This window comes from Colossoma macropomum, unplaced genomic scaffold, assembly GCF_904425465.1.
Source record: "Colossoma macropomum unplaced genomic scaffold, Colossoma_macropomum, whole genome shotgun sequence".
In the NCBI taxonomy this organism is placed as follows: domain Eukaryota; kingdom Metazoa; phylum Chordata; class Actinopteri; order Characiformes; family Serrasalmidae; genus Colossoma; species Colossoma macropomum.
Genome location: NW_023494791.1, coordinates 666,202 through 691,276, shown reverse-complemented (window position 1 = coordinate 691,276; position 25,075 = coordinate 666,202). Strand labels below are relative to the sequence as shown.

Here is a 25,075-nt window from a genome sequence, read left to right as displayed (position 1 = left end):
TTCAAAGATGAAACCCAACACTGCTGGTTTTAAAGGAAGGCATGACGCACTCTGTGTGGCTCCGTCGGCCGCAGAGCTTTCAGAGGAAAGAAGCAACATGAGCTGAGCAAGACGGTAAACAAGAGGAGCTGGACTCACTCGGGTTCCTCTTAGAACACTCGCAGTGTTAGCGTCTGACTAAAGACCCCGAGGAGTCGAGCAGATGGAAATCGCACTGAGATAACGTTTCTGATGATGGGGTGGAGACACGGCTGCTGTGGGAGGTGAATGAGGATTAGAGCTGATTAGTCTGAGCAACAAAGCAATTAGCATCACTTTTAAGTTCGTATCTACTGTCTGATAAACTGTGGCCTCCTCCCTGAAACACTCTGCATATGTTTAACTCATTCCCGCCTCTCTGCCGCCAGCCGGCTCGTTATAGCACAGCAGTGGTGAACGGGGTATGTCATTAAATGTAAATCATGGTCAATAAAGTTGTAACACCACTGACCGTAACACCATTAGCCATAACAGCAGGCAGTAACACCACTGACCATAACATTGACAGTAACACCACTGACAGGAACACAGCTGACCGTAATACCACAAGCCATAACAACACTGTCCCTAAAACACCACTGACAATAACACCACTGACCATAATGCCACTACCCATAACAACACTGACAGTAACACCACTGACCATAACACCACTATCTATAACAGCACTGACAGTAACACCACTGACCATAATGCCACTATCATAACAACACTGACAGTAACACCACTGACCATAACACCACTATCCATAACAACACTGACAGTAACACCACTAGCTGTAACAACAGTGACGATAACTCCACTGACCATAACACCACCAGTCATAACAACACTGACAGTAACACCACTGACCATAACACCACCAGCCATAACAACACTGACAGTAACACCACTGACCATAACACCACTATCCATAACAACACTGACAGTAACACCACCAGCCATAACAAGAGTTACTGAGAGTAACACCATTGACCGTAACACCACTAACTGTAACAACAGTGACGGTAACTCTACTGACCATAACACCACCAGTCATAACAACACTGACAGTAACACCACTGACCATAACACCACCAGCCATAACAACACTGACAGTAATACCACTGACCATAACACCACTAGCCATAACAACACTGACCATAACACCAGTGACAGTAACACCACTGACCATAACACCACTATCCATAACAACACTGACAGTAACGCCAGTGACAGTAACACCACTGACCATAACACCACTATCCATAACAACACTGACAGTAACACCACTAGCTGTAACAACACTGAGAGTAACACCATTGACTGTAACACCACTAGCTGTAACAACAGTGACGGTAACGCCACTGACCATAACACCACTAGCCATAACAACACTGACAGTAACGCCACTGACCATAACACCACTAGCCATAACAACACTGACAGTAACGCCACTATCCATAACAACACTGACCATAACACCAGTGACAGTAACACCACTGACCATAACAGCACTATCCATAACAACACTGACCATAACACCAGTGACAGTAACACCACTGACCATAACACCACTATCCATAACAACACTGACTGTAACACCACTAGCTGTAACAACAGTGATGGTAACGCCACTGACCATAACACCACTAGCCATAACAACACTGACAGTAACGCCACTGACCATAACACCACTGATAGTAATAGCACAAACTGTAACACCACTGACAATAACACTGCATTCCCTGTTACTTTAGTTCCAAACTGCATGTAAATTATACATATTCCATTTATGTTGATACTTTATTTCAATTTTAAATTTATTTAAGGGAAACACTACAGGTAAATCAAGTAATGTTTAAAAATAATAGACATACCAATGAATATTTTCCAGTGAACAACAGATATTCTTACAGTTTTTTTAATTGACATTTAAGGAAAAAACAGGTACGCAAAAAAGACATCATCTACCTAAACATGCATACATTCACATATTTAAAAAAAAGATTAAGAAATCATAAAGATGATTTCACATAAAATTAATACTGTAACCTCTGTGAAGTCACTGTTGTTTAAAACTAGTTCAAAAAGAAACAGTTTTGCTGGTTAATTTAGGAGCAGAACATCAGCTCTCTGTGGATTATTATTTCGAGCCCGTTTTCATGGACTCAGTGTTGTGAGAGGCAAGTTTATTTATACAGTACATTTCATATACAAAGACAGTTCAAAGTACATAAATAATCTGCAAATATCTTTGGTATTATAATTGATTCCAGTCTTACTTCCAAAATGTAAAACATGTCAAAAAGCTTAGTTCATCAAATTTTCATCATATTAGAAATTGTTTAATCACTAAACTTTTGTTCCATATTTGACTTAGGCTGCAAAAAAATGAGATCTCAGCACGTGAAATGATCTTTATTTAGTCAATATATCTAATATTTCTATTTTTTCTGTTGAGATTGTTGTAAACTTACAAGAGTACTTAACTTGATCTCACTTTAACAGCAGATAATGTTTGTTTCTAGCATATTTCTTACAACAAGCAACGTTATCAGCCAATATAGTGAAATCATTTCACTTAATAAAATTACTTAATGAGTAAATCATGTCTGTAAATAATCATAATAAGTTTAGAGAAATCTCAACATGAGAAATATCAGATTTATAGACTAAATTTAAGATCATTTCACTTGACAATACACCATTTTTACAGCCTGTACACTCTTAAACAATCTGCTTCTTCAAGGGTTCTTTAGTAAAGACAACAGATACATAGAACCATGAACACTCAAAGAACCATTTGCATGATTAAATGGTTCTCTGCATGGTGAAACGGTTCTACAGATTGATAGAGAATGTGTTGTATGTGGTTCTATATAGAACCTTTTTGAAAATGGTTCTAAGTAGCACCAAAAAGGCAGGCCAGTTCAGCACCTGGACTCTTCTTCTGTGAAGCCATGCTGTTGTGAGGGATGCAGTGTGTGGTTGATTGTCTTGCTGAAATATGAAGGCCTTTCCTGAAAGAGACGCTGTCTGGATGGGAGCCTATGTTGTTCTAAAACCTCCATATACTGTTCAGCAGTGATAGAGCCTTTCCAGATGTGTGAGCTGCCCACACCATAGGCACTAATGCAGCCCCCGACCATCAGAGATGCAGGCTTAGAACTGTGTGCTAATAAGCTGGATGGTCCGTCTCCTCTTGAGTCCACAGGACATGGCGTCCAAAAAGAATTTAAAATTTCGATTCATTAGATCACAGAACAGTTTTCCATTTTGCCTCATTCCATTTTAAATGAGCTTTGGCCCAGAGAAGACGGCGGCGTTTCTGGATCGTGTTGACATATGGCTTTTTCTCTCCATGATACAGCTTTAACTTGCATTTGTGTATTACACGGCAAACTGTGTTCACAGACAATGATTTCTGGAAGTGTTTCTGAGCTCATGCAGTGATTTCCACTACAGAATCCTGCCTGTTTTCAGTGCAGTGCTGCCTGAGGGCCTGAAGATCACAAGCATCCAATTCTGACCAACCTTGTCCCTTGTGTACAGTGATTTCTCCAGGTTCTCTGAATCTTGTGATATTATGTACTGTAGATGGTGGAAAATCCAAAGTCTTCACAATTTTACGTTGAGGAACATTTTTCTGAAATTGGTCCACAATTTTTAGATGCAGTTTTTCTCAGATTGGTGAACCTCTGCCCATCTTTGCTTCTGAGAGACTCTGTTCTCTAAAATGCTCTTTTTATACTCAGTCATGTGAGTTTTGCTCCTCCAGCTGTTTTGTTTATTATCATCACTTACTTTTCCAGCCTTTTATTGCCCCTGTCCAACTTTTTTGAGAGGTGTTGCTGCCATCAAGTTCTAAATGAGTTAATGTTTTTCATGAAATAGTAAAACGTCTGATATGTGTTTTATGTTCTAGTGTGAATAAAATATGGGTCTATGAGTTTTGCAAATCATTGCATTCTGTTTTTATATACATTTATTTACATTTTACACAGCGTCCAAACTTTTTTGGAATTAGGGTTGTACATAAAAGATTTTAACTGCTGGCATTGTGCTTTACCTTGTCATTATTTTACAGGTTGTCTTGTATTGTAATATGTTTTAAGTAATTTTTTGAGTGTCTCTGCTCTTTTGTACCTGCCCAGCTGGAAATCAGCCAAACTGCCTAAACTGGCACATTCAAAATTGTTTATTAATGTACATTCATACCTGTAGATCTAAATAAAAAAAACTGAACCATAGCAAAGTGAAAAAAAGCCTAAACATCATCAGAAGGAGATTAGAAACAATGGTGCTCGAGTGGAATTAAAATTGAAATAAATGTAATGAAGATTTGATACTGCAGTGACAGAATGACCTAAAAACAAAATCAAAAGCCTGCCTGCCAAGGTAAACCGGCATGTTTGTCCATTTCGCCGCTTTGTCCGGTGAATTATCCCACGTTTGTTCTGCCTGTCGTCGGCTAAATGATGCCCCGCCGGCCTGCCATGTTTCATTTGTGTGTGTGCTGGTTGAGAAAGCTGGACTCCATAAATATTAAAGCAACACTTCAGCGGCTGTAGAACAGATAGTAGCACTGCAGAAATCATATTACACTGAGTGACCTCCACTAGATAGCACTCTTTGTTTTGGTCTTTAAATGAGTGTTAAAATGAGATCCCCCACCCCACCCCCATCTCCATTTATCCATTCAAAGCTGATATCCCCTGTGGGCTTCAGTGACAAGCTGGTGGGGGGGAGTGTGTGTGTGGTCCTGTCTGCTACAGTGTGACTGAAAGCCGTCTCTCTATGATTATTCAGAAAGGCTTTGTGGGATGCTGTGATGGGAACAGCTTAAAACTGCAGAAATACAGTAGATACTAGAGCCCCCCCCCCACCCCCACCCCCAACCTCTTTGTGCCATCTGTGTTTATTATCACATGCTGTTATTGGCTGTGTGTCTAAAAAAGGAGAGGATGGTTATGACCGCTGGTGGGGTCCTTCAGTGGCTCTGGAAACAGAGATAAAGTGGACTCGCTGCAATTTAGGATGAATCCTCTGCGCTCTCTCACTTTGCTGCCCAAACAACAGAATCCTGCAGTCCTGATAGAGACCATTAACAACAGCACTCTTAGTAACAAAGGATTCATTAAAGTGATGCCATTCAGATTCAATCAGCAGCACAATTATACATCTATGAATGCATTTGTTATAAATCAACCACACTACTGACACCTGACCGTCATACCTATATGAGCTTGTTGGACTCCCATTTCAAATCCATGGGCATCAATATGGAGTTGGTCCTCCTTTGCAGCTGTAACTGCCTCCACTCTTCTGGGAAGCTTCTACAAGATGTTGGAGAGTGTTTGTGGGAATTTGTGCCCATTCAGTCAAAAGAGCATTTGTGAGGTCAGACACTGATGTTGGACGAGAGGGTCTGGCTCACAATCAACGTTCCAGATCATCCTAAAGGTGTTCAGTGGGGTTGAGGTCAGGGCTCTGTGAGGGCTACTGGAGTTCCTCCACACCAAACTGGTCACTCCATGTCATTATGAAGCTGCTTTGTGCTCAGGGGCTCAGTCATGCTGGAACAGGAAAGGCTCTTCCCCAAACTGCTGACACAAAGTATTCCAGTAGGTAACGTTCTCCTGACATCCACCAAACCCAGATTCATCATCAGACTGCCAGATAGTGAAGATTCATCACTCCAGAGAACACGGTTCCACTGATCCAGCCGACGCTTGGCATTGTGCATAGTGATCTTTTGGCTTGTGTGCAGCTGCTCAGCCATGGAGACCCATTACAGGAAGCTCTTAATGCACAGTTCTTGAGCTGATGTTGCTTTCGGAGGCACTTTTGAGCTCTGCAGTGAGTGATGCAACAGAAGATGGTCTACTGCTTTGTAACTGAGCTGTTGTTGCTCTATTTCACAATAATAGCACTTACAGTTGTCTGGGGCAGATAGCAGGGCAGAAATCTCACTTGTAGCAGAGGCAGCATCCTGTGACAGAGCCACGTCTAAAGTCACTGAGCTCTTCAGTGCGACACTCTACTGCCACTGCTTGTCTATGGAGACTGCAAGGCTATGTGCTTGATTTTATGCACCTGTTAGCAATGGGTGTGGCTGAAACACCTCAATTATTATGAGGGGTGTCCACATAATTTAGGCCATATAATCTAGTATTTGGTGCATTCTACATTTCAGATATGACATAACACTGAATCACAATATCTGAATGATAATAAACAGCCATAAACTTCAACAGGATCATAACAACACACATGTTCGACCAAGCCCCTGTGACCCCACCCCGCATTTCGGTTCCCTCAAGCACTTCATCACACTTTATTTTGTAAGTCCTCTACAGATTATCTAGATGCTCAAATTGTTAACAATCTGGTGAAACTCATTAGCAACAGTGTTAAGGTTACTGCTAGATTTCAAAGATTCTATTACATTCAACTTAAAGTTCAGTCGCATAGTTGAACGTTGGTTAAAGACAAGCTGAGCATCTACGAAGAATCCACACTAGACTCTCAAATAAAGAGTTACCCTAAACTTTTCTATGCATGACACCCTACAGAAGAGCTTTTCTGAGTAAGAGCAACCTTTTAAAGTTTACAGAACCTCCACACAGCCCCTACTTTCTCTACAAAGTTTGTTTTCCTAGAACCAATTTTCCAAGCTAGGAACCATTGTGGAACCTCTATTTAAAAGTGTGCACCGCTGCTCTGGTGTGTTGAACAAGCATTTCAGTCTTTTCAGCATTATGCGCCAAAACATGCACAGCAAATTTACAGTCAAAACGATTCACATCCAAGTGTGCGCACTAGAACAGCCCAGCACCAGCTAGCACACCTCGCGTTACTCATCAGCACTTTCTTCAGCTACGTGATCCGTAAGCGACAGTCTGAGGAACATCACCACAGGCGCTTTCCACTTTGATAGAGATGGAAGATGACATAAGGATTGTGAAGGGCACAATTTGTCTTGGAACAAGAACACTTTCACACACAGCTTCCGGGGAAACAGACCGCTTCTGCTGACGGTCGGCCAGCCGGTGCAGTAAAGATGCCGGTTGTGACTGCGGGTGGGCGGTGGGAGGGGTTGAATAATCTGGGGTGTGCTTTGGCACAAGCACTTGGTCCCCTGAGCATTGTTATGTAATCCATCTGTCCCAGCACTCTGGGTACCCTGGCACTGCCTGCTAAAGAACAGAGTCACAACGACCCTAAAAAAGTCCGCCTCATACACATTATGAGTGTAGTATCTACACTCACTGTCCACTTTATCAGCTCCACTGACCATATGGTTTCACTCGGTAGTTCTACAGTTACAGACTGTAGTCCATCTGTTTCTCTGCATACTTTGTTAGCCCCCTTTTACCCTGTTCTTCAGTGGTCAGGACCCCCATGGACCCTCACAGAGCAGGTACTATTTGGGTGGTGGATCATTCTCAGCACTGCAGTAACACTGACATGGTGGTGGTGTGTTAGTGTGTGTTGCGCTGGTCTGAGTGGATCAGACACAGCAGTGCTGCTGGAGTTTTTAAACACCTCAGTGTCACTGCTGGTGGCCCGACAAGGTAGGAGTGTCTAATAGAGTGGACAGTGAGTGGACACAGTGTTTAAAGACTCCAGCAGCACTGCTGTGTCTGATCCACTCGTACCAGCACAACACACACCAACACACCACCATCACGTCAGTGTTACTGCAGTGCTGAGAATGACCCACCACCCAAATAATACCTGCTCTGTGGGGGTCCATGGGGGTCCTGATCACTGAGGAACAGGGTAAAAGGGGGCTAACAAAGTATCAGAGAAACAGATGGACTACAGTCTGTAACTGTAGAACTACAGACTGAAACTATGCGGTCAGTGGTCCTAATAAAGGGCTCAGTGCGTGTATATATACACAGTGCTGTTTGAAAGTTCTGCTCCTCTATCGTTTTGTAAATTTCTACTTAATTGTGACCAAAAATGTGATCAGATCTTCATTTAACTGATGACAGTAGATAAAGAGAATCCAATAAATCAAATAACACAGTGATGTAGTTTTTCTCCTTTACTGAATGAAGTGATCCAACATTAAAAGTCTTAGTTGGCAAAAGTTTGTGACCACCTTGAGCAGCAAAGTCTTTAGCCAAACGGTTCCTGTAGCCGTTGATCAGCGCTGCACATTGACTTGGAGGAATCTTGGCCTGTTCCTCCTTACACAACTCCTTCAGCTCTGTTGTGTTGGTGGCCTTTCTTGCACAAACACCACACCTTCCCTTCTGCCTCGGCATTCTACTAGACTAAGGTCTGAATTCTGACTCAGCCATTCCTAAATACAACATTTGTTTTAATCATTCTTTTGAGACTAACTGGTGTTTTTAGGGTTGCTGACTTTAGGCGAGATCCACCTTCTGTTGAGGTTCAGTTGATGGATGGATGCTCTAACATTCTCCTGTAGAATTTCTCATAGCTCTATCAAACGAGGCAAGTTGTCCTGGTCCAATAGGAGGAAAACGGCCCCAAACCATTATACTGCCACCACCATGTTTCACAGTTGAGGATGAGGTGCTTATGCTAGAATGCAGTGTTCAGTTTTGCCAAACATAGCATCTTTCATTTTAGCCATAAAGATCCATTTTGACTATCTGTATCCGTCCTCATTGCATTATGTCAGTCTTCTGGCTCACCCAGGTGGTCTTTATGAAACTTTAAACAGGCAGCAGTGTTCTTCCTGAAGAGTGGTGGCTTTTTCCATGCTATCATTCCATATGTACTGTTCTTGTTCGGTGTTTGTCTGATGGTGGACTAATGAACACTGACATTAGCCAGTGTAAGAGAAGCCTGCATGTCCTTAGATGTTACCCTGGGGGTCTCTGTGATCTTCAAGAATGTTATATGCCTTAGTCTTGGATTCATTTATGTTGGATAACCAGTTCTTAGAGGAGTAACAGTGGTGTTGAATTTCCTCCATTTGTACACTATCTGCCTGACAATGGATCCAAACTCTTCAGAAAGAGTTTTGGAAGCTCCTCCTAATGAGGTCCTCAGAAATCTCCTTTTACTGAGACACGGCATGCCTAACAAACGCGTACAGTAAAGACCAGACTTTGATGGTGACGACTCAGGTTGATGTTTTTTAAGAGGGTAGGGTCAGCCTGATTATCATTCAACTGATTGACCCTAATTATCACTGATACCAAACTGACGATTCTTGAGTTTCACACACTTCTGCCAGTCAAAATATGCAATGTTGGATCACTTTGTTCAGTAAATGGATGGAAGACTATATAATTGTTTGTTTAGTTTTATTGGGTTCTTTTTATCTATAATTATGATTTAAATGAAGATCTGATCACAGTTTAAGTCAAACTTGTGTAGAAATTCACAGAACTCTAAAGGATTCACATCCTTTAAGCTCTACTGTATGTATATTAACATGTATGACAAATGGAACAATAGAAGTCAACAAAAGAATTTAGAACAAAATCATGTTACATTAATTTCTAAACTTCCAAAGTCATTTTTTTTTCCATTCTTCTGTAAAGTTGCCATTTTGGAGACACACGGCTCACACACACACACACACACACACACACACACACACACACACACACACATTTATATTGGTCATCCTATAGCAATCCTATTGGACATTCTACTGGAATCCTATTGATCATCCAATAGCAACACTGTCGGACATCCTATTGCAATCCTATTGGTCCCCTATAGAAACTCTATTGATCCCGCTAGAGCAATCCTAATGATCATCCTATAGGAATCCTATTGTACTCCTACTGGTTATCCAATAGCAATCCTATTAGACATTCTATTGGAATCCTATTGGTATCCTACAAAAATCCTATTCATCCTGCTAGAGAAATCCCATTGGACTATTAATCATCCAATAGCAATCCTGTTGGACATGCTTTTAGGGGGGAGTAGGAGATTCCGAGGTGGACAATTCTGCGCTCCCAGTTGTCATTATGACAGCGATCACCTGTTACCGTTACTGTAATACCCATGATGTGTTTGACTGTATTTCTCCCTCTGTCTGTTAGCCGTGTGTTTACAGTGTATATGAGTGAGATTCCTCCTGGAACTAATTACCGTCTGTGTCTGCCAGTTCGCGGCTCCACTCTGAGGCGGAAACGTCCTGCTGTCAGTGGAAGAGTATTTATCCAGGTAAGACTGGTCACACAGCATAAAAAAGGGTCATTCAAGGTCATAAAAAGCTGCTTCTTTATACATATGACAAAGTGCTTAAGATGTAGAATGTAGAATTAAAAATGCATGATGTTCCCTGGCTGTAAAATATATAGGATATGGCAATGCGCTTATGCGTGACCAGCGGGGGCACTTTGCTCCTACAATTTTAAATATACGGCAAAAATGGTGTCTTTTCAAGTGAAATGATCCTAAATGTTGTTAATATGTCTAACTTTTCTCAATTTGAGATGCTGTAAGCTTAGTATAAGATTATTAAACATATTTCTAGAGATTATTAACTTATTTTTAGATTTTATTTAGTGAAATGATCTCACTATACTGGCAGATAGTTTTGCTGGTTTATTTCTTACAACAAGCAAATTTATCTGCCAATATAGTGAGATCGATTCACTTACTAAAACAGGTAAGGTTGAAACAAGTAAATGATGTCTATAAATTAGTTTAATAATCTTAGAATAAGCTTACAACAATCTCAACATGAGGAATATTAGATAAAACAACTAGATTTAAGATGGCTTCACCTGACAACGTACCATTTTTTGATTTTATGTATATATACAGATGTATGCACCCGACTGAATTACATATTTTGCTGATTGGAAAACAACCAGACACAAGCTAACAGTGCTGCACCATGTAAGGTGGAATGGAACAATTCCAACAAGAAGCTGATGAATGTCCCCATCAGAGAGTGTCACCAGCAGTAAAATAATAATTAGGATATTCTGCCTCTGGTGTGCAGTGGCCTTTACAGATGTGTATATATGAGATATCAGATATCGGCATCGACCCATAATTCCCATATCAGTGCATCACTACTACATTTTTAAAAAAAACCCCGATACGTGTGGGTGATGTCTAATACGAGCAGCCTGAGTCATTCTGCAGACGACCATTAATGACATGGATGTTTCCAGATGCAACGTAACAATGCTGAAAAATGAATCTGAAAAATTGATTTCTCTTGTTAAGATATCATGTTTTGCAGTGTGTAGTTCAGAGTTGACTGGTATTAACTTGAAGAACTCTAAAGAGATTCTAAAACAGCGATCGACACATCAAAATATTATCCCACTTTACATCCTGATGCTCTTATTGGTCGTGAACTAGCATTTGGTGACTGCATCTCCACCTGAACAGATCAAATTAGCTAAATAAAGCTGCATATACAGCAAGATGAAGGAAAAATCCCAACTGAAGTCAGATTAGAGCTCTGACAGAACTCACTGCTGTGTTATGCTGTGTTCATGACCAAGTGGGGACTGGGACATTTCTGGCTTCCAAGCAGGAAAAATCTATTTTAACATCCCCCGAACTTGTAATTCCCTCTCGGAAAGTCTGAGGTCCTCAAGAGGTTCTCTGAGTTGCTAATCCATGACGTCACTTCAATTTGGCGGTGGCCACAGAACGAGAAGAAACGGTGTGTTTTAAGCTTTTTAAACAGACTTTTGAGTTTCTGTTTGTGTATGATAAGCTGTTTGCATGTGTTGATAAACACATAGTGATCATTGTGAGATTAAATCCTTCTTTGCTAAATTTTCAAACTATCTGCCATCATCTACATCCCCTCCTAATATAAATGAAGCAGCAAACTGAAAATTTGAACAAGAAGCTGATGAATGTCCTTATCAGAGTGTCACCAGCATTGAAATAATAATTAGGATAGTCTGATAGCCTAAAGCAGCGCATCCGGTGTGCAGTGGCCTTTCCATTTGAAAGATATGTACATGTAAGATGTCGGATACCGGCATCAGCCCAGAATTCCCATATCAGTTTTCCGAAAACACCCAGATACGTGTGGGCAATGTCTAATACGAGCAGCCTGAGTCACTCTGCAGACGACCATTAATAAACGGGATGTTTCCACATGTAATTTAACAATGCTGAAAGATAAATAAAACATCTGGACGCCCAGCTGTTCAAATATTGGTTTATTTTGTGATACATTGCAAATAAACATGAAACTCCCCCCCCGCAGGTGGGAAGGCATTCACTTCCATCCATCTCCTGCTGAAGATGCTGGAAATCATAAACGGGCTGAAAGAAAATGAGGCCATCACCTCTGTTCATCTCAGCAGGGCAATGCCTCATAGAGGCACCTGCTGCCCCGCCTCCTCTGCTGACCCTAATCAATAACGTAGAAGGCCGTCCATTCTGAAAGGCCATTCAAGAACGAAAACTTCACAACTCTGAAACGTGACATACTTCACTACATTCCTCAGAACCAAACAGCTGGAGGTCCCGGCCGCTCCAAAGCTTTGAGAAGCAGGAAGGATGTTCTCCAAGATGAACGAGTTACTGGCTACATTCTTCAAAAAGGAAAAAAACACAAAACAAAAGCAGTTCCAAAGAACTGACACTGTGATCGCTTTAGCTTCTTATCTATTAGGGTGCTTGGTAGCACATTTTACCCCAGTGTTCCCTGTCTGTTCCGGCCGTCCTCGCGCCAGTTGTTTACTTCAGACATTCCTTCAGCGCAGACACGATTTCGTCAGTGAGAGCGTCTCTGTTTTCCTTCGTAACCTGTGAGTAATGAAAGAAAAAACACAGGCCACACAAGTTCATTAGCACTGACCTCCACTCGGCCCCAAAACAACCACACAGCGTTAGTCAGATGGAAAGCGCTGAGGGCGAGTGTGCTGGGAGCAGAGCGTGACTCACTCCTCTCTCCCTCTGTAAGGCTGATCATAGGAGGCATGACTGTGCACAGAACCTGCGTTTACAGTATAGCGTATCGGCACCTTGGTGCCACAGAAGCACAGAAGCATGCAGTTACTGAGCTCAGTGTAGCTACGTGGAACTGTTTGTGAGCATTATTCTGACTGGAGTCAACACCACAGGCTTTCACATGCCTTTCAGCAGACGTCTGTCTGCGCGATACGCTGGTCTGGACTCACAGTGTGATAAGAAATGCTTTTTTGCCTTGTTAGTGAATTGCAAAAACGCAGGCTTGGTTTAAGCTTCCCTCCAAGATAAGGAAGTATACAGCGCAGTGCAGAAGACAGAGATCGCCCTTTATTTCATTTCCACTCCAAACAGAAAGTATATAAAATACAAGCTATTCCCTTTTTCAGGAGATGTTTCTGAGGAGATTAGATATAAGAGAATCCATCTGGATAATAAATACTGAAAAATGAAAACTACAGAGAAAACGGGACCCCTAACAACCACCTGAAACACCACCGAACCTGTTTTCATCAGATTACCACACTGAAAGCTGGGCGTACGCTACATGACTGTTAAAGTAACCAAAAACAGAGAGCATCACAAACTTTCTTCTTTATTCGGTTTCCTACTAGCTTTCGCAAAGTGGTCACTAGTCTTTCTGGGGTCCACACAAAAGAGATTGCAATCAAAATAAAACAACAACCTTTAAAATCATCCTGTATCATAAATAAAAACAAAAACAGAGACAACCAAAACTCATAAATAAGTCAAATATTCAGCAAATGAAACAATTATAGCCTGCATCGAAATCCTAAACAAAAATGTCCCCAAAAACAATCAACAGTCAAAAGTTCAGAAACAGGAATAACGTCTATTTAAGGTTCATCAAATTTTATTTTTTAGAAGAAAATCTGCTAATAATCTGTGTGATGTTGATGGTGAGCTGTTCCACGCTGAAGACGAACAGTTCGCTTCACACAGTTTGGCCTGTTTCCACTGTTCCAGCCTGTACTGCAGTGGGTTTCACCTGTAGCCGGATAACTAAACTAATTTTGCTTGCTGTAATTAATTTGTTTGATACTAGAAAATCATCTACCAACATAGAGAGATAATTTTACTTAATAAAATTACTGAAAACAAGTAAAAAATGTCTAGAAATAACCTAGACAATCTTATAATAAGTGCACAGCCATCTCAAAATAGGGTGTCTGTTTTGGCTAGAAATTAAATAAATGAAGGTCTCTTACTTTTGCACAGTGCTGTATTTACAGACCTCTTTAAAGGTATCTCTGCTTCTATAATACTACAATAAATGAAATATATAGAAAATACACTTACAGCTCCCTTAAAACATGTTAATAGATGTGTCTGTACAGAATGACACTGCACTTAACACATTTATCAACATGTAAATGTGATAAAGTGAAAAAGACAGACTTTATTTGGCTGAATAATGATCACACGTTTACTGACCATGAAGACCTTAACATCCTTCCGTGCCCGTATCTCCTCCACTAGGCCGAGGGGTTTTCCTTTAGGAACTGGGATGGTTCCCAGGATGGAGCAGGTCGAGCTGTCCAGAGTCTGTCTCACCACGCGGATAAACGACTGGCTGAACAGCTCCATCTTCCCAATCTCATCTATAACAAAGACACTCCTACCTCCCTCACCCATCTGTGAGGAGGAACACAGGACAGGAATTGACTGATTGTTTAAAATTCCTGCATAATTAAGTGGTTAAGATGTAAACAGAGTGGTTCAGAGTGGTTCAGAGTGGTTTGGTGTGAAACGCTCCGTTCTAGAGAAACTTACCGAGTCAGAATTGTTCACAGTGGTTGTGATGGCAACCAGATATCCACCTCTAAAAGCTCCCTCTGTGTAGGTTCACTGGTGGTTCTGGATAGTAAATAAAATGTCTATATTTGTGTTGTAGTCATGGCGACCCCTGGTTCCTATCACCACCACTGTAAAGAGATCTGAACCATTTCACACCAAACCACTCTGAATCACTCTGTTTATAAATTAACCACTGAGCTATGCAGAAATTTAAAAAATAGGTGGAACTCCCCTTTAGATACAGTTAGTTTGTGTTGTAGGAAATGTGACAGTTCATTAAAGCCAATGTTAATTACTTACATTTCGAAAAAGCGGCAGAACAAGATTCTCAAACGAGGAAAGATCGACAACATACTGGCCGACTCTGTATTCACGCCGTCCAGCCGGGGCTTCATTTCTGAAATCAATTAAGAAAAGAGGCTGTAGTCGGATTCCTATTTCACCATCTTCTTACTCAAACTTTCCGTTCCACCTTAAATGGTGCTGCACCTACATTTTAACACAGCCACTGTAACTGCTGCCCCAACCCATATGGAAATCTGATATAAGGCCATATGCTCACATATGTCATAAAGGGTCAGGCATAGATTTCAGAATAAATGTAAGTTTCAAATATTGGACATATATGTACAATATATGGACCATACATTTATACGCTTAATACATCCAAGTACTGTTATAATTGTTACTACTTTTTTTTGCTTTAAAATATTAAATTATTTAAATGAGAACAATATTTTCATTTATTTCATGTTTTATTGATTTTACTGCACAGCTTCTTCCAATGTGCCTGTTTAGAGTTTAGATCTGTAGCTATTATACAAACTTTCACTTCAATAGGAAGCACACCGATCAGGCGTAACATTCTGACCACCTCCTTGTTTCTGCGCTCATTGTCCATTTTATCAGCTCCACTTACTATATAGGTGCACTTTGTAGTTCTACAGTTACAGACTGTAGTCCATCTGTTTCTCTGATACTTTGTTAGCCCCCTTTTACCCTGTTCTTCAGTGGTCAGGACCCCCATGGACCCTCACAGAGCAGGTACTATTTGGATGGTGGATCATTCTCAGCACTGCAGTAACACTGACGTGGTGGTGGTGTGTAAGTGTGTGTTGTGCTGGTGCGAGTGGATCAGACACAGCAGTGCTGCTGGAGTTTTTAAACACTGTGTCCACTCACTGTCCACTCTATTAGACACTCCTACCTTGTCAGTCCACCTTGTAGATGTAAAGTCAGAGATGATAGCTCATCTGCTGCTGCACGGTTTGTGTTGGTCATCCTCTAGTCCTTCATCAGTGGTCACAGGACGCTGTTGGCTGGATGTTTTTGGGTGGTGGACTATTCTCAGTCCAGCAGCGACACTGAGGTGTTTAAAAACTCCAGCAGCACTGGCTATCTCTGATCCACTCGGATACATATAGCATGAAGCTAGCATATATGAGTAAAATATGCCATCCATGTATGAATAATGCTTTCTATCTCATATTGCTAAAGATGCGTTTCACATATATGTTTGTATCTGTTGATAAATTGCTAAAATACAATGTTACATTTTTGAAAATGGCCAGTTTTAAATAAGTTGATGCCACATATATGTCCACATATGACAGAAGTTGGATAAAAGGAAAAATCTATATATACTAATATTGTCATATATCAGATTTCTGTATGGGATTTAAGGTGGAATGTAAATTTGAATAACTTCAGCAGTGTAAACGAGGTAGCTGGAGAGTCACACTGCGAGAGGCTATCAGGCACAGTGGGATACCCGACTCTGGACAGGGCTCCTCTCTCTCCGGCTAGGGTCACCACATCGAAGCCCACTCTCCTCCCTCTCTCTCTCAGCTCCTCTGTGTAGAAGCCTTGGAGGCTCACCCCACCAGAGACCATAGACTCGCAGACCTTCTGCACTAGGGTGGTCTTTCCCACTCCTGAGGACGGAGAACCACATCATTGAGCTCATCAACAAGGGTAAACTGCACTTTCTGTGAGTTTATTTATCTGCATCACTCCTTAAATAGACAGTTCTTCAAGGGTTCTTTAGTAAATGCAATGGTTCTATCTATATAGAACAATTTGCATGCTCAAATAGTTCCTTGCATGACAAAATGGTTCTTCAGACTGATGGAGAATGTGTTGTTTATGGTTTTATATAGAACATTTTTGAAAATGGTTCTATGTAGCACCAAAAAAGGGTTCCGATGTCAAGCTTGTATACAACAAATTAACCCTTTTTGGTGCTACACAGAACCATTTTCAAGGTTCAACACACTCTCCATCAATATAAAGAACCATTTCACCATGCAAATTCCTCTTTGAGGGTTCTATATAGAACCATGAACAACGTCTTTATTAAGAACCCTTAAAGAACCATCTTTTTAAGAGACTTTATACAGTCAGTTTTATGCTTAAATGGTTCTTTTCATGGTGAAATGGTTCTTCATACTGATGGAGAATGTGTGGAACCTTTTTAAAAATGGTTCTATATAAGTTAGCACCATACAACACATTCTCTAGTTATCAGTCTGAAGAATGACTTCACAATGCACTGAACCACAAGGTTCTTTATAGAACTTACGCTTCTAAACAGAACCACTGGCTTCATTAGAGAACCCTAAACACCTATGTAGATGTTATATGAGGTTATAAGCTGATTTATATCACTCCTCATCACCATCATGTACTCAGTAATGCTCCTTTATCCTTAGATCGCTGACTGGCTTCTCGTTCGAACTCTCCGTTCCACCTTAAATGGTGCAGCAGCTACATTCTTTGTTTTCGCCACCAGGTAGCTTTATACAAGACTTAAATTAGCTTCTTCTTCGAATTTTCCGTTCCACCTTAAATAGTATGGCACGTACTCGCTGCTTTCAGAATGAAACCGCGGCACCATTTAAGGTGGAACGGAAAGTTCTCTGTCGAACACGCAGCAGCTGAATAATGTCCGCGAGCGCTTTAAACCCTCTTAGACCGAGTTCCGCGCCGCCTGTGCAGCGTTTATCCCGGGTTTCAGTGTTTATCCCGTGTTTATCCCGGGTTTCAGTGTTTGTACCTGGAGAGCCTGTTAAGAAAACGTGCTTCAGCATAGCAGCCGCTGCAGTACCGCTTCCTGCATGGGTACCACGCATGCGCACAATACTTCATTTTATTTTCGTAATTTATTTTTAGCTGCTTTATTAACTTCATGTGCAGAAGAGAGCTCGAGCATAATAGTATTTTCCTAAATAATTTGATATAATTTGAAATAATTTGAATAATTTTAATAAAGTGCAAACGTTACAACAATAGGCGAGGTGAAAGGGGAACTCCACCGATTTTTCAAATTCCTCCCCGTGTGTGAGATGTAATCAGAGTGGTTCGGATGTCTTTACAGTGGTGGTGATAGGAACCAGATGTCGACATGACTACAACACAAATATAGACATTTTATTTACTATCCAGAACCACCAGTGAACCTACACGAGTCTTCTGAGTTTATATGGAATGTTGATGATGGAAAATAGTGGAAAATCTGAAATAATAAGTTTTCTTTGTTTTGCCTTACATGTATCATTTAGGCTATAAATGCCTGCAACTATTTTATTTAATTTTTGATTTTAGTTAACTTGTAATATGAATTTGTTATGTTTTAGCTATTGTTTTACTTTTGTTATTCATTTTATTTTATTATTGTTTATTATAAGTTATTGGTTTACATTTTCCACTAATTTATTTATTTATTTCATTAATTATGTTATCGTTTATTGATTTTTTAAAAAAACTTTTTTACTATTAAATTTACTATTTTGACTATAATTACTTTTTAAGGCATTTAATATGGTCTTACTATCTGATTTGTCAATCCCTGTTTTCTGTATCGGCTCGGCTACATTGTAAATGAGAATGTGCCTCAATGTATCCCGAGTTTAAATAAAGCCTGATTGATTGATTGATAGATTTTGAAAATATACATTTTGGGCCTAAATATAGTGCAAAAACTATCATAAACAGTGTCTCAGTCATCAGGCAGTGAATTCATAACCATTTCATGTAGGAACTTTCTGTGAGGGAGCTTTTAGAGGTGGATGTCTTTTTTCCATCCTTATATATCTTTTTTTCTATCCATACAAAAATATTACTGGTGTGTGTATAATGGAAATTCTGATGGTATAAAAGAGACTAACAAGGCTCTTGTTTATAAAAATTTGCCAATGCCAGTTTCATAGACACAGTGCAGCAGGAAATTAGGGTCACCAAAAGTTAGCAGTGGCCTTAGTTTAATCATGTATGCTGATGGTAAGATTGACACTCTGCACAATTATTATAATGTGTTCATGTAGCATAGTGTACACAAACAAACACAAACAACAGACTTCATACTGCAGTACATACAGCATACAGTAGACCTCCTGTCTCAACCGCGTAACCATCAGTGTTCATCTTTTAATGCAATTTACTAACAATTATACAAAGGTATTACTCATATAGTGATAGATCTGAACAATATGGGCATCTACTTGCAATCTAAGTGGTTATTTTCAGTGAATTCCGCTCTGGGTCTTTTCTTCTCAAGAGCATCAGCAAATTCATTTTTTGAGCTTGAGAAAAAACTGCCAGTTTGCAAACTCTGTGTTTTTTAGGTTATGAAACATATCACTCAGTCCCCAAACCATACAGTCTGCATATGAAAACCAAGCTAGAAAACCAGCCTCTTTAAAATTCAATGTTTATGTGCAATGAAAAACATATGCCCACCTATCCAGCCTACAGCAGTTTAGCCCCGCCCACTCCTGCCGAAGTTATAAGGAGTGTTTCAGTTCGCTCTGCCTTTTGAACGAGGTGCTATACAGAGCAGCCAATCTGAACAGAGCTCATTTACATATTTCAGTCTTAAAGGCACAGTGACAAAAGGAGAGATGGGAATATGGTCATGTAATAATGAATTAGGACTGTTTGTGCTACTGAAACCAGAGACGTTATAAATTGGTTCACTGGTTGAAATATGAATGAGAACACTCATAACGCTCCACATGGCACCTATTGTGGAGAAAGTCCCGCCCTTCAATAAAAAGAGCCAATCGGATTGCTGGTTACGTTGCGAGCGGAGATATTGTGGCATGAGTGGGGAAAGCCTGTGCAACCTCAGCAGCCAGAACAACCTGATAAATTACTGAGCCAAACACTACAAAATATTTATGAAGTTTCTGTCAGATTTTATCAGTGATTTAAAATCTGTGTTTGAAACGTTAATTTGACCTTCAGTTTGGAGTATTTTAGTCTCTCCTCCTTCAGAGACAGAGGAGTCTGGTCTTGCATGGCTGGGAAAAACTACCAGACTTTCCTATAAAAAAACTTTGCATAAATCCACACAAATCATGACATTACAAGAAAATGTTAAATATGGGCCCTTTAAGACAATGTTGAATAAAACAGAGTATTAATAATATTTTAGCTCTTGCAATTTGCAAGATTCCATTTTTCAATTTCGATATAAAATAAATGAATCTTTCAAACCTGCTTTGTACAGCAGTTCAGTCCAAAATCATCAGCGGTGCCCTCTTTAAAACGATACAGCACTGATCAAAATAATACAAATAAATTTAACATAAGTGATGTCAATGTTTATGTACGTCAATACGTTTGTTTGTCGGTTTCCAAACCTCTCCTCGAGGAAGCCCAGTATTATTTATAGATATCATCCAATACCTGTTTTATCTAATCAGTGCTTCATTAAATTAAATCAGGTGCTGCTGATGGAATTGAATGAATCCATGTGATGGCTGGAGGCATCCAGGAGGAACTGGGAGCCAAGTTTTGTTTATTTGCATATATTGTAATGATGGTTTTACAAGCAAAATGCACTTATTGCTGTGAACAAAGGCTTTACATGATGAGCACAGGTGCCTAAAGACTTCTGCACAGTGCTGTATGTTCAAATCCATTACATACTTCACTAAACTGAAACGGTTAATATGACACACACAGACACGGCAGAGCTGAAATAAATCATTAATCAGAGAGTGTAGCCTGGTAGCTTGTTGACCACCAACTCTGAGATGGGTCGATATTTATTCTGAAAGCTCAGAGAACCCAGTTCATCTCTCTGCTCCTCGGAATCTGTGGAGGACACAGACTCCAACATGGAGTCTTCAGAGCGTTGAGAGCGTTCTCCCACCGGTGTTTCAAAGATCCTGGACGCTGTTGGACTCTTCAGCGAACTGCCATGTGACTCAGAGTTTCTCTGTCCAGAAGTTCTAGAGAAGCTGTCGTCCGATGATGTACTGCGAGCGAAGTTCTGAAGGTGAGGCCTGATCGAGTGGGTCGCTCTGAGGGACCGTTTTGGAGACGTCTCTGCTTTAACCGGAACGGGATGAGGTTTGTTTCTCTGGGAGGAGCTGTCCGAGCTCACGTTGCAACTGGAGACTCGTGTTCTTGGTGGTCTGTATGGCTCAGGACTGCTGAGAGGGTCTGGTGATGCATCAGTGGGGTCCAGACTGGTGAAATCATCCTGGTAGTCATCTGGCTGTGGACTGTCATGACGGGAAAGTGAGCTGTGAGAAGGACTGGAGGGCTTTCCATCACTTTGAATGGAGCTCCGAAAGTCAGGGCTGGTTTGAATTACATGAGGTTGGCTGTTGCTCACTGAGTCATACGCTTTGTGGTCGATGTTTTGGCCGAGTGCACTGGGAACGCGGACTTGCACCTCTTTGTCTGCCTTATCAGGGACGTCTTTCACCGCTGGTGACTTCGTTTGCTTGCCAGGAGCTGGACTCCTTTGTGAACGTGACCTGTTGGGCAGTGTTTCACCAGATGCATCCAAATATGTGTTGAACGTCTGGCTATGCTCTGGTTTAGGTTTGGGAGATCTTTTTCTCATTTTGAGCTCCTCAGTGCACTCACGGTGCCTCGTCGTGCCCGGCTTGATCTGCTTAAGTCGGAGGCGGAAGCTGTGAGTTAAGCCGTACCTAAGCTTGCGCTCTGGCCGTGACCTTTCATGGTGGCTTTTTCCATCCGCCAGAGAAATGAGAGGAGGCACGCGGCCTGGAAGGTTACCTCGTCTACATCCAGGTCCAGATGGTTTCAGACTCTCAGTCTGCGGTTTCCTTGAACTAGGAGAGCTTTCCTGTGCAGACATGAAGTTTACCGGGTGGCCTGATAACGGCTGCTGCATCTGGCTACTAAGATGCGAGAGTTCAGCAAGAAGAGCATTGAGCAGAGGCAGCTGCCTGACAGCATCCGTGAGGACGGACGGCACAGTTTGACTTTGCTGTTGGCCCAAACTCGTAGGTGACCTGACCTCTTTGGGCCTCATTGGTTTTTGAGGAGCTGGTTCCATTTGGAAAGACTCACTCCCATCGTCTGTATCCTCGCCGTGGAGATCCACCTTCCTGAGATGTTCCTCAAGGTCTTTCATCCTGTAACCAGCACTCTGCTGTCGTTTCGCCCTGCTGGCGCTGTAAAACAGAGGAGGAGGACAAAAAGCGCCGCACAGTTCGTCAGATTTCACTTGGGCATCTAGAGATGTTGCATCTTTCTGTCTGAGATGTTCAGTTTGGGTAGCAGCATGAAGAGTTTTTGTTCCAGACGGTTTTACTGTTGCTTGCGAAACATCTCCAGCACGGCTGTCAGCGCCCGGCGGCTGAATTTCATCGGTTCCACTGTTTACATTCCCCTCGGCTGGGGCACATTCTGTGTTGTTTGGCTTTGGAGGAGCTCCACAGGCCTCGCTCTCAGAGACGTGAGGAATTGCACTCGCTCCCAAACTCACAATTTTGCAGGAAAGAGAAATAGTTCCTATAGTTTCACCCATGAGGTTTAAAATACGACTGCTAAACTTCTCCCCATGAGCTGCTGGAGTCCAAATGCCGTGTTTTTCCACGGCTGATTTAACAGAGCCCGTCAGATCTGAGAGGGAGATCAGTGAACTTCCTAACAGTTTGGGAATCTCACTGTTTACATCCAGCACCATGACGCACAGAGGAGCGCTGCAGAGCTGGCTGTGGAGAGAATCCAGACTGATCTTAAACAAGCACGATTTGCCTTTATTGAAGCAAAAACTGTCCCCGCTGGATTCTGACAAACCTCCCGGCTCGAGTTTCGGCTCGGACTGGAGATTTTCCGAGCGGTAAATCAGCAGCGTTGGGAAATCCAGCAGCCGAACTCCGACTGCGGGCTGCGCTTCATCGGCTTTTACCCTCCCAGCGGCGTCAAAGCGAACTTTCTCCACAAACAGCTCGAAGGAGAACAGAGTCTGAGCGCCCGCCATGCGCTCTGCTCTCCAGCCGAGCGGCTCTGCGCGACAAATCCGATATAAATCTGAATAAAACAGCTAGTTTAGCGCTGAATCCCGTTATCTCCTAGCAACAGCGGCGCGGTCGCGTTTTCATACGGAATGAGGCAGCAAGGGTCGATGGGAAATGTAGTCCGAACATGGACTGTCTACTTTAGATAGTCTATATGCTTTAATCTTTACTACGGATGTTTTTCAGTGTAAATTTTAATGATTTTTACACACTGTATCTGCTTTAATCTTCCCTATGAATGTTATTTAATGTAAAATGACCTGTTTTTACATAATTTACCCACTTTAATCCTTATTATGAATGTTATTTAATGTAATATACCCTGATTTTACATACTGTATCTGCTCTAATCTTTACTACTAATGTTATTTAATATGAAAATGTCCTATTTTTACACAATGTATACACTTCAATCTTTATTATGAATGATATTTAATGTAAAATGACCTGTTTTTACATAATTTACCCACTTTAATCTTTATTATGAATGTTATTTAATGTAATATATCCTGACTTTACATACTGTATCTGCTCTAATCTTTACTACTAATGTTATTTATTATAAAATATAAAAATAGAACGATTATTTTTACATATTGTATCTGCTCTAATCTTTACCATAAATTTTGTTTAATGTTAAATGCCTTGATTTTACTTGCTGTAACTGTGTTAACATGGTAGCCTATTCTTCTGTTCTGTTCTGGCAGCAATATGTGAAAATATTGGGTATCTCGAAATAATGACTTATTTTCTGCAAATATTGGCATAAAATATTTTAAATATTGATGTAAAGTCTGAAGTAATAGCTTGAAATATTGACTTAATATTCCTAAATAATGTCTTATTAGCTTCAAATAATTAGTTTAAAAATGGACTTTTTTCTAAATTGCTTTTGAGATACTATGTTAAAGTGATGTGTTATTCAATTTCAGGAAAGTACGTCATTATTTGAAAATGCTAAATCAATATTTTCAGGAAATACGTCATTATTTTGATAAGAGGGTGTTTTTTGTTTGGTGGGAAGTGGGCCTTATTACTTTAACCTGATGTCTGAGTCTTAACAGTATTGAGAAAGTTTTGGCCCAAAAATGTTCCTTTTAAAGGGGGACTTCAAAACATAAAGAGACAGAAAGACGGTGATGATAGGAACCAGATGTCCACCTCTAAAAGCTCCCTCACAGAAAGTTCCTACATGAAATGGTTATGAATTCACTGCCTGATGACTGAGACACTGTTTTAGGATAGTTTTGAGAAGATTTTGCTCCTAACAAATATTTTAAAAATCCATTCACGGTGCAGGGCAGGTTTTTTCCCATCAACACACACACTCAAACACACACACACACACTCAGACAACACGAGGAAGCTTGAATAGTCAATAAAGTAACTACATTTCTCTAGCATAAACCATTTCACAACAAACCACCCTGAGTCACTTTGTTTGCATCACAGACACTGAACTATGCTCAATTCCCGCTTTAACATTAGCCTATAGCTAGCTAGCTATTTAAAGGGGAATTCCACCAACTTTCCAAAACATCTGCGTGATTAAATAGTTAAGATGTAAACAGAGTCATTCTGCGGAGCCCTGCTGCTGACATCCCATAAAATAAAAACAATGCATGGCCACGATATAGTAAGGTGTGAGAATGAGATAATTGGCCTTGGCCACAGCTTAATAAGGCATGATCTCGTTCCCACGCCTTACTAAGTGATGGTCACACATTAAGATCTCTTTCCCATGCGTTAATACAGAGTGGTCCCCTTTATTTATATATATACTGGATATCAGCAGCAGCTCTATGGGCTCTACGGAGCGGGAACGACTTAGTAAGGTGTGGGAACAAGATAAATAAGTTGTGGCCCAACTTAGTAAGGTGTGGGAATGTGATCATGCCTTATTAAGCTGTGGCCAAGGCTTAATTATCTCATTCCCATGCATTACTATGTCGTGGCCATGCATTAGGATCTCATTCCCATGCCTTATGTTGTGGCCATGACTTAACTATCTTGTTCCCATGCCTTACTAAGTCTTTGCCACACTTTATTAT

At 40.9% G+C, this 25,075-nt stretch overlaps 2 protein-coding genes across 3 annotated transcripts; both read right to left on the bottom strand.

Annotated features, from left to right (window-relative positions):
- Nucleotides 1-12,152: 12,152 nt before the first annotated feature.
- On the bottom strand, nucleotides 12,153-17,862 carry ntpcr (nucleoside-triphosphatase, cancer-related). 2 transcript variants are annotated; one of them, XM_036573607.1, is made up of 6 exons: nucleotides 17,795-17,862; nucleotides 16,511-16,673; nucleotides 15,040-15,136; nucleotides 14,377-14,577; nucleotides 12,648-12,759; nucleotides 12,153-12,545 (listed from the first exon to the last, which is right to left on the bottom strand). In XM_036573607.1, the coding sequence occupies exons 1-5, from the start codon at nucleotides 17,826-17,828 to the stop codon at nucleotides 12,691-12,693; spliced, it is 564 nt and encodes a 187-aa protein (XP_036429500.1). In that variant the 5' UTR covers nucleotides 17,829-17,862; the 3' UTR covers nucleotides 12,153-12,545; nucleotides 12,648-12,690. The 2 variants fall into 2 exon arrangements, with proteins under 2 accessions (XP_036429500.1, XP_036429499.1); XM_036573606.1 differs by having other exon boundaries at nucleotides 12,153-12,759.
- Nucleotides 17,863-19,135: 1,273 nt separating this feature from the next.
- On the bottom strand, nucleotides 19,136-23,071 carry map10 (microtubule associated protein 10). Its single transcript, XM_036573605.1, has one exon. It carries the CDS (start codon nucleotides 22,985-22,987, stop codon nucleotides 20,735-20,737), a length of 2,253 nt encoding a protein of 750 aa, XP_036429498.1. The 5' UTR covers nucleotides 22,988-23,071; the 3' UTR covers nucleotides 19,136-20,734.
- Between the last annotated feature and the right edge of the window lie 2,004 nt (nucleotides 23,072-25,075).